The sequence below is a fragment of the Zophobas morio genome, unplaced genomic scaffold, assembly GCF_036711695.1.
Source record: "Zophobas morio isolate AGI-343-1 ecotype UQ-CSIRO unplaced genomic scaffold, CSIRO_AGI_Zmor_V1 ptg000026l, whole genome shotgun sequence".
In the NCBI taxonomy this organism is placed as follows: Eukaryota; Metazoa; Arthropoda; class Insecta; order Coleoptera; family Tenebrionidae; genus Zophobas; species Zophobas morio.
This window is the reverse complement of record NW_026972131.1, coordinates 7,688,397-7,701,743: the sequence shown is the minus strand read 5'-3', so window position 1 is coordinate 7,701,743 and position 13,347 is coordinate 7,688,397. Positions and strand designations below refer to the sequence as shown.

At 37.1% G+C, this 13,347-nt stretch overlaps 1 protein-coding gene across 1 annotated transcript in view; it reads right to left on the bottom strand.

Annotated features, from left to right (window-relative positions):
• The window catches only part of LOC135136196 (contactin-1), a 548,953-nt gene that overhangs the window by 116,834 nt on the left and 418,772 nt on the right, over positions 1-13,347 (bottom strand). Inside the window, exon 6 of the mRNA XM_064065367.1 lies at positions 691-842. Within this exon, the coding sequence (XP_063921437.1) occupies positions 691-842 (152 nt within the window). The remainder of the gene's footprint in view (positions 1-690; positions 843-13,347) is intronic.

Sequence of the window (13,347 nt, the reverse complement as noted above, 5' to 3'; positions counted from 1 at the left end):
TGTGAAAGTAAAAGAAGATTAGGAAGTGACATTTACTTCCATTTCTTGGGTGGAAAGTAACAGTATTATGTATAGGACTTCAAAAACGTTTTATATTTTAAAAAATTACTGTTCCACCAATTTTTTAACCAAATTACCGCTGTTTTCCATATTTTGATATCGTAAATGTTTGAGTTTTGATAACCTAACATATACGATAAGCCTGAGGAACACAAAGTTGATGAATCATTTTGTACCCACGGTATTATGTGGGTTCTGTTTATGCAAAATGTAGAGCAAATTAATATGTATTGTTTATATGTAATTTCCCTTACTGTTTTACAATTTCCTCGTTATCAAACCAATTTGCATATAAAATACAAACTAATCAATGTTGGCCCGAAATTATTGAATAATATTAGATATTTATGCTTTCATTATATTCTGAAAATTATGCATAAATGAAAAGCGTAAAACTAAAGTTCGCCTTATTGAACTCACAAAAGACAAGGAAAATTTTAATTAAGTCAACCTTATTGATAATTACGAGAGAAGTTACACGAAAAGTTAAATTAAAATCTACGAAGGTATAAACGAGTAGTATTCTTTCCGTGTACAAACAAAGAAAACGGTAAGAATGTGTTACGTGTTTCTTACGGGTCAGTAATAATTGAATGAAATACTCGGAAAATTACATAGAAATCTACTCACGTTTTTTGCAATTTTTCTGACAGATCTGCTTCCTTTCCACCATGTAATAACTGCGTCTGGCCTCGATCCAGTCGTCCGACACTCAACTTCGTAGTGTTTGCCCGCTGACACTTGTTTTTCTCTTGTTAGGATATTTACTGTTTGGGGTTTTACTGAAAGAAAAAAATAAGGGAATATAATGAGGGTTTTACCTTTGACGCAAGTTACTTTGATGTGACATTTTTGTCTCATGCAAAACTACCTTTAGGCAAGTTTTACATGACAGACGAAATTTTAATTTTCCACTAAACAGGGTAAAGGGATTTGTAGGTAGATTGTTACAATGTACTTATTTGAATATGAAATGGAAATAAGACTTTTTATACATATATTAAAATGATGAAAGATGAATATTACTAAAGAGTTTTATTTTTTTAGCAGACACAATCATAGGAAATTTGTATAGTTTACTATACTGAATACTCTTAGTAGGTATATTTTTAAGATCCAGATTTAACAAGTCATCCATGAAAACACAATGAGGAATAATACATTTAATATAAATAATCAATAATTACAAATTATAATGCATTCGGCCGAAAATTAGCATTTTCCTGAAATCTCGCATGTTGGCTAATAACATTAATGTTGTCCTCTAACAGTGATTGATAGGTGAAATTACATCAATATGTTTAATTAAAAAAAAGTACTCTAAACTCACAACAACATGGTTTTACCGCAAATGAATTACATGAAAGAGCATTTTGTAATTTCCTTAATTATGCTCAAACTCAACAGATAATTATCAGTTAATTTAGTTATTTCCTTAATGTTTATTGTAAACATGCTTTCGAAGCCATAAATACGGTAATTTTTCCTACGTATCAGAAAACGGTAAAATAAAACAGTGTCCTAACACTTATAAAAATTGTTGATTTGGAAATTGTAATGGAATGACTACTAATTTCACTGCTCATACTTGGTTGACAAAGATATATAAAATTTGTTTTTCCTACAACACATCCATATTCGCAACTCAGCAACTCATCCAAACAAAATATACCAAAACTTTTAAACAATGTTTAAAGATTCATCTTCATTGAGGGATTATAAAGTTACAAAATGAAATAAACTTTCAGTGGAGAAAAGTAAATAAATTAAACAGGAAGTCCATACTTTGGCTCCCAGAGCTCTTAACTCATTGTATGTCAAAGTTTTTATGATTACATTTTTCTTGTAATGGTTTTGAAATACACTGTGGCCCAAATAAAACGAAACAGATGCAACGGTAAGCGCTGTACTTGATTATCTAAAAAATGCTCGAACAGGTCGATTTTTGATTTAGATATTTACCTACCTTCTTATACTGATATCAGCGACATCATGTCCTTTATTGTCAACCCATCAACCGCATTTGAAAATTCAAACAGTATTAGAAAGATAATTAATAGGGCTTCCAAACAGGTGGTGAGGAGAGCGTTTTTGGGCGTGTTGAATTCTTGTGCAAAGGCCGATTCAAGATATTTTTACAAAAATTAAGGAACCCAGAACATCTAGGTGAGTACCTATTCGGCCAAGATATCATCTCATCTCCGTCGTCGCTGTTGTTGGTTAACGCTGTGAGCCCCAAATATCCGTCCCATGCTATGGTAACCTCTTCTGTGGGGAGAGTTTGGGTAAATTTGTCGGACTGGGGGAAGTAGTATGCAAGTCCGCTGAAGTGGTACCATTTCGCGTAGGTAGATAGGTTAAGCTATTATTTCATTGTTAATAGAGTTTCCGAAATTTAGTCCGTTGTCCTTTCGTTCTAGTCAATTCCCCTTCCTCGTTGGGTTAACTACCCAGCTGGCGCCCAAGGGACTCCCCAATGCAAAAAAAAAAACAAGGCAGGAGAACGTTACGATCGTCACATATAGATTTGGCGCTCAACGTGGGGCTAAGGTAGCGCTTTTTCTATATCCATCTTTATTTAGTATTTACTATAGAGTGAGGTTTCTATTTTTCTCTTACCTTATCCCTAAGACAGACAAGTGAGACGATTTTGTACGTCACTATAGTACTCTAATAATGATTAATTAAAATTTTACCTCGTTTTGGAGTGCTCGGTTACTGTTGGTTTAAAATGGATTCGATTTTTGGAGACAATTATTTGAAAGCATCGAAGCTCAACTATAAGTTAAAAATAAGAGGAACCGCCAAGTCGTAACGGCTTGATCATGATATAAAAAGGATATATCTTCGAAGGAAGTTACGGGAGAACATGAATAGGCCGAATTTGCAATATAATAAGCTTAATTTTCATTTTGATTGAAAAGGCAGAGGTGGACTAAAACATCGCGGTAGAACCCACAATGTTAAGCGCTTACGACGGAATAAATATGGATATGGACAAACGGATACAAACCAAGGTCAACCATTTGATGGGTTGCTTTCGTCGATTAGAGGTTGGCGAAGATAAGGATGACCAGAAAGCGTACAACGAGGATAAACTTATTCTAGTAGAGTCCTTGGAGGAGATGCATGTACAAATAATAGTATAAGTCAGCGATTACAGAGAATCGAGGAGCTAAGAATTGCACGTGGTACATCAAAAGGATAATTATTTAGATCTGCTGTGGACTTATTTCAGGGGCAAGCTTTAGCTTGGTACCGATCTGTACGGGATTCAATTAATTCCTGAGAAGAATTAGTCGCTGCGTTGAGAAGAGATTTTCTTCCTCCGGACCTCGATGATCACATCGCTTATAAGCAGAATCTATTTGGTCGTTTATCAGAAATTCCTACAGAGAACGTTCAGCTTAAGACCATAAGAAAAAATTCATTGCCAGCATTTTAGGATCACTTAGCAGTCTTAGCACCAATGTCCGTTCAGTATGTTATTCTAGAAAGTTCTTTCTAGCAGCAAAGACGTTTCCAGCCACCCTAGACGGTCTGTTGCCTTGCTAGAACCTGATTTGGCCTATAACTTAGTCGAAACTCCACATGCAGGTCCTTCTAATAGCTCCCGTCGTGCCAGCATCGCCGCAGTTTCAGACATTACCTGTTACAATTTAACGCCACTGTCCAAGTCGTCGTCAAGGTCCAATTTGTAGAGGATGCGGTAAACCAGGTTTTATTAAACCAAATTGTTCTACTTGTTCAAAAAACTAGTTCGTCGGCAAAGAGTGAGAGTCGGCCGGCACTCCCTGCGGCGTAAATTTGGTGGCTACCCTTCCAAAGAGTGGAAATAGTGGCTAAGAGTTGTCGAAGATTTTTACGGCCATCCTTCCAATTCTCACAGCGAGTCTAATAAATTATCTACCATCTTTAATAATAAGAAGAGTGTCAGTGCTAAAGACTCTCCCACTCAGGATAACAACCAGCGATCTTCATCGTCTAGTCGTGTGTATCCGTTAATTTCCTGTCATCATTCTAACCAATCTACTTTTAGGCATACTCATTAGTCCATCGGTCGGAGGTCAGACGCTGAAAATATATAATTTTGCTTTATTGGCATTCTACTCATTCCCCACAATTCTATCCCAGAATTGTTCATGGTCCTTAGAGTCATTTCTGAACCAGGTAGCACTTTCCAAGTCTAAAAACTAGGGCTGTGAGACTGCAGTCCAGTGGCATCTTCCTTAGCATAGGTACCATTTCCAAGTCTACAATTTTCGGACCGTTTGACTGTGGTTCGCTGGTATCTATTCCTTTTTACCCGGTGCCACCCTCCAAGTCTACAAACTCGGGCTGTGAGACTGCACTCCAGTGGCACCACTCCTTTTTTTACTAGAACACCATTTCCAAGTCTACAATTTTCGGGTCGTGAGATTGTGGTTCGGTGGTGTTCATACCCTAATCCGGTACCATTCCCAAGTCTACAATTTCGGACTGCGAGACTGCAATCCGGTGGTACCATCCTTACACGAGCACCACTTCTGAGACAATTTTCGGTCGGCGGTGCCCTTTATACCCAGCACACTTTCACAGAATTAAGGGGTGCAAGAAAAAATTCGTCTTGGAAGAATTCAACAAGAAAGCCAAACAGCAAGAGGATTTGGGGAAGAAAATTCAAACTCTTCTAACCAACGCGAGGAAAGACCCCGCAAAAAGAAAAACCCAGAATTGGCGATCCAAAAGAACAGAGCAACTCCAAGAATTTTGGAATGAGATTCAGCGAAATCATGAAGAATTGAAGATACTGGGGCCCACTCTCAGAACTACCCACAATTATTTTGAAGTGAAGTATTTTAATCAGCTAAAAGCTTTGCACGAAGATGCAAAGAAATACCTCGAATCAGTTCAGACGTCGCCCGACGTCGACACGGAGCAAGAAACCCGCATCCGACTTCAATTGTTCAGATTGCAACAAATCTCCACTGAGCTGACCAAGATAAAGAGCGATTTGGATCAGAACTACAGCCGAGCAAGGTATGAAATTCTAGCTGAAAAAATCCAAGGTCAGTGGAGAAGCATCATGGAACTGCATGAAGAAATCTACGTCCATGAAAGGGAATTATTCGAAGACAAATATTTTGCCGACGAAATGTGCGAGAAGACTGAAGAAAAGTACGAGGTTGTGGCCGAAAAACTGAAAGGAAAAATCCAGTCACCGTCCGTCCATCAACAGGAGAAACCAAACATCCAATTATCCCAAATCCAGCTTCCAACGTTTAGCGGAAATTATGAAGATTGGCCCAGTTTTCACGATCTATTCAGCAAAGTCATTCACAAAAATACATCGCTCTCCAACATTGAAAAGATGCAGTATCTGAAGACGTACATCAGAGATGAGCCCAGCAGAGTCATCTAACATCTTCAGATAATGGAAAATAATTACGAAATTGCATGGGAGCTGTTGGCAAAAAGATTCAGCAATATAAGGCTTACCGTAAGTAAGTTAGTAGACAAAATTTTGGATCAACCAAGAATACAGGAAAAATCAGCAAAAAGCTGAAAAAATTACATGACACGACAAAAGAATGTCTAGAAGCATTAAACAATTTAGACATTCAGACCGACACGTGGGGACCAATACTCACCAAAATAGTCTCTCAAAAATGGGACACAGAAACAAATAGGCTGTATGAACGGTCATTGAATAACCCACATGATCTGCAAGAATTCGAGAGGATGATGGAGTTCTTGCAAACAAGATTTCTATCTCTCGAGATAATTACGGCAAACAAGAAAGAAGATGCCGAGTTTAACAAAGTGGAAACAATTTGTAACTTAAAATCAGGCAGATATTGCGAAGACTGCCATTCATTTTACGAATGTCCTGAATTCCAAGCCGAATCGCCAGAATTTGTCTTCTATGAAGATTCATAAACAACGAACAGCTGTGTACGAACAGCCTAAGCCACGATGCAGGCAAACAATGCTTCAGCACAACATCATGCCAGAAATGCAAAAGAAGGTACCATACATTATTTACACAACGACCAAAGAAGAGACCAAAAGGTCAACCAGCAAAAAACATTCGACCCAACAATCAAACAATCTTCAAACTCCGAAGAGAACATAACGAAGAAAATTCAAAGCCATGTAGGAATTGAAAACAAACAGGTACTTCTGGCTACAGCGCTAATAAGAGTACGAACAGCAAGTGGAACCTATGAATATTTACGAGCCCTTATTGACCCGGGATCGCAGGCATCGCTCATAACAGAGAAAGCAGCAACGCTCTTGTCACTACCCAGATAACACATTCAAGCTGATATAACTGGACTTGGAGGAGAAATACCGAACAAATCAAACTCCAAAATTATAGTCGAGTGGGCTCCACGATTTTCAAGTGATTTCACACTCACAATAGACCTATTGGTGTTACCAAAAATTACGGAATCTTTACCGGAAGAAGACATCCAAGCAGATCTTCAGGTGTGGCAGAATCACATCATCGCGGATCCAGTCTTCCAAAATAAGGGTCCACTTTACATATTACTAGGCGCGGGAGAATACCGCAACATAATACTCAACGGTATCCAAAAAACAAATGAATGTTTTATGGGTCAAAACACAGAATTTGGGTGGATCTTGTCCGGTAGCATAATAAAAGAAGAAAAAAGAAACAACAAATGTATAACGGTCAAAGCATCATGACAAGAAAAGAAAATCTGCAAGCTGTAAAAATTGGGAAAACTAAGCAAAACAAAATCCACTGACACTCCGAGAAATGGCATCAGTTTCAGTCACACCCAAACCACCCACTCGGCCGTTGGTGGCAAATTTGGCTCCATGAAAAATCCACCAACAGTTTACACCAATAAAAGATGCCATGGTCCAGGCTCAACACACTAAAAGAATTAGCAAAGGAAGAAGAAGAAATACAGTCCGAACTTCAAGAAACAACATGGCCAAAGATAACTCTGCACACTGTAAGATTCAGAAGCATCATTCGAACAATGACCAATGCTGCAGTCGGGGCAGCATGGTTCTTCATCATCCAAGAAACCAACGGACACAACCACGACTTCAAGAGGAGGCTGTCGAGATGAGACCCAGTTACCTATGTCCTAATTAACTACCAATCCATACCGTTGCGTTCCCAGTGCAACCCTTCTACAAACCCTATCGCCCCTGTCCACTTCGAGAGACCCAACATGTTTAAATCTTAAGTTTAAACAATAACTTTTTAAATTTCAATTTCCTCTTTACGCAACCAATAAAGAGGTCAAGATCAACGACCCCAATATAGAACGCTAAAACATGGATATTGCAAGCACCAGAACTGCGAAACGCTGACCATCGCAAGAGCACCGTTGTCAGCGTTAAGAACACAGCGGTAATGGAACAAAAGAAAATACAAGAGACTGGAACGCAATATAATGTCATATTTCTTATTACCAATAGTTTAGAAGCCCTGATATATTGTAAATGTTTAGTTTATAGAAATAAGTTAGGTTGTTTTGAATAAAATCAATATTAAGCTTTATTCGCTTTCTACTCATTACCCACAATTCTACCCCAGAATTGTTCAAATTTTTGGTTTTTGGCCAGGATGCTATCCAGTGGGTTAAAAAGTTCAACCTGACAGTTGACGATCCTCCGTTACCTAATATAGATACAGCTGAAGGAAAGCCGCGGGAAGTAGCAGGTTACGTTATTCTTCCAGTTGTAGTTGACGGTCATTTCGGTCAGAAAAGGTGGTTAGTTCTATCGCTTAAACCCAGGTTCATTCTTGGTGTTGACTTTTGTCGTCGGTTTGGTTTAGAGGTGAATTACCATAAAAATGCGTATTTTATCGATAGGGACGGTTTATCTTTGTTGCTGTTGCAACATAATAAACCATCGCCCAAGTTCAATCGTTATTAGATTTATTCTTTTCCGAACGGACAGCAGTTACTCAAATCCTTGACAGATTTCAGGACCCGTCATGGGAGGGACGAACGAAGTTAGGTTGCACCTCGAGGATGGTGCATCATATTGATATTGGAGATGCCAACTCAATCAAGCAGAGACATCATAATTCTCCGCCTTACATATTGGAACATTAACTTATGCTTGCATGAAGTTAGGCGTGGTCCAGCCGTCTTCCAATCCATGAGCTTATCTTGTGTTGCTCGTGAACAACGCCAGTGGCGAGAAGTGTTTTTGCTTCGGTGGCAGGAAGCTCAATTCAATTACAAAGCCAGATGCTTATGCCTTGCGTAGAGTTGATTCTATTTTAAACATGTTGACAGGAGCGAAGTGTCTTTCTAGCATTGATGTTAAGTCAACGATTTGACAGATTCCTTTGCACTCTTCTTCGTGCGAGAAAACTGCGTGTGTTGTGCCATCTGGAGGCCTATTTGAATTCAATGCATTACCGTTTGGTCTCAGCAATGCAGGGCAGAGTATGCAACGCTTGCTGGATACGGCCTTTGGATCTTCTCTAGAACATTTTGTGTTTGTCTATTTGGACGAAGTTGTAATTGCTACCCCTACATTTCAAGAACACTTCGACATACTTGGAGAAGTTTATAAACGTTCGAAGGACGCTAACTTGATTATAAACTTGGATAATTTAACATTTTTTTTTAAAGTCGAGCATTAATGCCAAACTGCATGTAGCTAAGACATTTTCATAAAGTTTTCCAAACTGATCATGAACTGTTTAGTAGGGATAAATAGACCGATTGTAATAGGTACAATGTCAAACTAATTGTAATAAAAATAGTCTACTCTTTTCGGAATTTTAAGGAAATTTAACAAGTCACTTTTGATTTAATCTATAAAATTATTAACTCTTATAATCTATCTGCAATGCTAACACTGGCCACCAAAATTTTTCTTTTTTACTTCCTGAGCGTAAGTAAAGGAAGTATTTAATTGAGTCCGTCGGCCGACTCTCTACTTTTAAGTTCTCTAGACTTTTCATAACCCCTAGAGTACGAAGAAATTGGTCTCCCGCTTCCGTCTGTCCGTTTGTCTGTCTGTCTGTCCGTCTGTCCGTCTGTCTGTCCGTCTGTCCGTCTGTCTGTCCGTCTGTCCGTCTGTCTGTCCGTCTGTCCGTCTGTCCGTCTGTCAGCCCTCCAGGATTTTTATTAGACAGATAATCTCCGAAAGTACTTACAATAGATATTTTAGCAATATCATGTAGATGGGAAAACGCTAACCAAAATTTGCCTAATCATCTCCACCAGTAATGTGATGACGTCACTTCAAAATTGCACATAATAAATGGGTTTTAAATTGTATGAAATAACATAGTTCTACACATGCATGTAGCTTACGACTCCGTATTGAGTTTTCACCCGAAACGTGCAGGTTTTTGCAAAAAAAAAATAAAAATTATAAAACAACATTTTGCAATTTAATTTTGAATCTGCAAAACCGAATGCTTTAAAAATCTTGGGGATGGTTTACAGTTATGATAAGCATAATAAAAAGTTTGCCGAATAAATCTTATATAAAATGTGCAAAGTATGATGAGTCTACTTGTGATTTATCACAGCATTAATATTTTTTAGATTTGCTTATACGGGGTGTCTGAAGAAAAAATGACTGAGTCAATTGATTTTATTGATGAAATCAAACTGAATACTTTGAAATCTTGATGTTTTGAAGTTATTGTAAGCATAGTAACTTTATAATGAAAATGTATCTGTTTATCAACCCCAAAATATTGATTACGACATCTCAAAATTTTGCCGAATAAATTCTTTCGCAAATGTGCAAAATATGAACAGACTATTAATCATTGCATTCATACTTTTTATATTTGCTGATACAGGCTGACTCAAAAAAATTAGTCAATTTAGTACTGATTAAATTAAGAACGAGCCACCCCATTTTCTGGAAGATGTGAGAAAACACTCGTCTTTATAACAATAAACAATAAGGTAAGAATTATAATAATAACATTCAGAATATTGTTCAATGGAAGCTTATGAATAAGTTTAGTAATTTGTTCTGAGGCGATAAACTCATTCAAATCAAACAAATGTCTACGTGACATTCTTCCGATGTATAAACATTAACATTTTTAATATTACGCATATTGCTCAGATGGCTTTATTCCCATTGATAATGTGTTTCTAAACATAGTGCACTGTCTCTACAATAAACCTACAAATGAATCTCTGACAGGTAACAACGTGGGTAGTACAACTTAATCGCCCTTTTTTGTATAATAAAATTAACGCTTTTCAACGTCTGTCGAATGTCAGTTATACGCAACAATATGGATTAATACTGCGTTTTTCGCTAATTTTCTGCTATCAAAAGAATAACGCCAACTTGATGACTTTTTCAACTGAACACCCGTGAAGTATATCTTACTGGATATGTAGGAGATGGAAATGCGATAATCCAAAAATTCGTCTCAACGCGAGAGCTCGCAGATAAATGTAGATCAGTTTTCTCGAACAACAATATTTTTGCATAATGATCCTTTGCGGTTCTTTGGTTTTTTATAATAAGAAAAAAGCTCAATGCATTCATAACAATAACTATTGTTCTTGAGACAACGATATGTCTTATAGAGTTGAAAGCATTAGACGTTTTTTTCAGAATATAAGATTTGTTAGGATTTTATCTATGGATAGCGAAATTTATAGATGAAAGTGAAATTGTAGTGAAAAGTATTATGCTTATTTAGAAATGACAACGAACAGTTTAATTGTTTGAACTGTCTCTGCTATTAAGGTTCATTCAATTATTTTGTTTAGAGAAATGACATTTTGAGAATGAAATATCCATATTAAGGTGATGCTGGAGAAAGAAATGGTTGTAGAAAATAAGTTCCTAGCAATATTAGTAAATATTTTACGATCGTCCTTTTGGTGTTGAAAGTAAAGTCAAATAAACACTGTAACAAGAAACAAAGAGAAAAAATAGCACCATATATCGTTTTAAATGCATAACAACATTCAAAATCCCTTGGTGCCTGTTATAGTTCTACAACGAATGTTTACTTGACAAAGCACTTCAATATTTTTAACGATATTTAAGTTGCAGATGATGAAGTTGTGAGTCTTGAACATGTGAAATAGTTTTAGTTACAATAATCGGAAAAATTTGAGTTAATGTATCATTTTCCAGCCAGATGAACTTTTCCTGTTAGAACACTATTCCATTAGGAATTCCTCCAAAAACGGTGACGTTACATGTTGATTACAAGACTTTCGCTAATGTGTTTTCACGGCAGAAATTTTCGTGACAGAACACCATTTGTTCTTAAGTATTCTCAAGAGATTCAGTTATGGTTAATAACACTGAAAGACGAAACGAATTTCACCTCGAATAGCAGTGAGATTCGTATCAGCTAAAATGTAGGTATGGACACAGATCCACTTCGATTAAAAAGTCAGTAGTGGAAGCTCGTGAAAAATGTTCCCGTCGAGATCTAGACGTCGAAATTGGTTAGAGACTATAAAAGGAATAATTACTGAAGAGAATTAATTTGAAATTGTTGCTAATACGACGCGTGACGTTTTAAATGGAAATGATATATTGAAAGTCATGCTTAGAGCGAGGATAACTTTCGATTCTGTTGTTAGAAATGCCAGTGATTTCGAATTTGGGTTGGAATACTCTCAGACCTAGCTGCGGCAATAAGGGACAAATTGTTACCGAAGCTTGAAAACCGGGATCAACAGTTATGCATATTTAATGAAAACACACCACTTCTTGCCGAATAAGGGTTTTAACAGTTGCCGATAAAACTATATTGGAATTTTCCACATACTGCGAAGAAATTATTTGTAAAATGTTCAACCCAGAAATGTTCCAAAAATATTATTTTTCTGTCCTAACGAACACGAAGTGGAGTAATTCCTGTTGCACAAAATACATTTAGTTAAACACTGGGTTCTCGTACGAGTCCCCACGTAACTGAAACATGTTATTTACCTTTAAAGAATTTGAAATGTGGCAATATCTGCCACATCAAACTTAAAATTTCAGCAGAAGAAAACGTCTTCCCAGGCACATGTGTCATTAAAGAAGTATTATTTTGAAGACATTTGAGGTTGTTAGATATTTTTCCCAGATCGAAACGACAAAGAAGTATTAACGTTTTTTAGGCTTAATAGTGGAGCTTCAAAGCTTCATAGCTAATACATAATTAAGATTTCTACTCTGCAGCTATAGATAATTTTGATATCAAATGTAAAATGGTATAAGCTATGAAAAGTTTGCAGTGCGTCACCAACTCGTCAGTCCACATCATTTGATTAGTCATCCATATCAATATTTTTGTTATTACTTCATGTAGAACATAAACGATTTTTTTTACCAACATTAAAAAAGCGAAAACGTAAAAACCCTGCTAACTTTTATGTCTCGTAATATAAACTAAATTAGATACGAATAGTTAAACACAGGGTATAGGCGTCGTAGCAAAAATATAACATTACCTCCAGCGCTGTAATAAACCACGACGAGCGAGAACCGTTTCACACGAAATAATAGCCAGTCTATATACAGCCCACACAAACTACCATCTTTTCAGGAACACCGGAAAATCACTCTGATACTGTGTAGCCAGAACGAGACAACCGGCAATAGAATACTCCAAATGTTTTAATCGTGCAAAGCAAAAACGGGACATCATTTCTTACTTCACGGCCACTTAATACATCAGTTTCCAGATGATTTTTATCATCGCAGCTTAATAGTTGGTCATAAAAGACGACACTAACGAGTACAAATGACAGTTATTAAAATATAAGAGCTCGCTGCGGTTATAGTTCTTTTGCGAGTCGTCCATTACAGTAATGAACAATCTATTTCTGTCAAAAGAGTCTCAGCAGAAATAATAGTCCCCAATAACACTAATCCTGGGAAGATTACTAATAACAAGTGATCCAGCAGGTCCTAAATCTTCCCTCAGTGAGAGATTATCATCCGCAGGCAGCCTCCTCTCGTCCGGTTAAACCGATTTCTTTTATTCCAGCACCTCGATGTAATTCCTCCAACCGATTACTTTTAATAAGAATTTGACACGTACATTTGTCTGCTCGCTCCAATATGTGAGTGTTCTTTGCTTTATCAGATTTATTTAGGGCGCACTGGAGCAGGAATAAACATTTTTATTCAATTGGTCCTTTGTAGATATTTCCTTCTATTGTAGATCGCGCCTGCAAAGAAGCAAGCATCTGACGGTTCTCACCCAGAAGGACTCCTTTTTAGAGTAATCATTTTGTATCTTTGAAGTAGCAACGAGCTTTTGTGCGAAATTATAATTGATTGCTGGAATTGAGGATTCCTCCG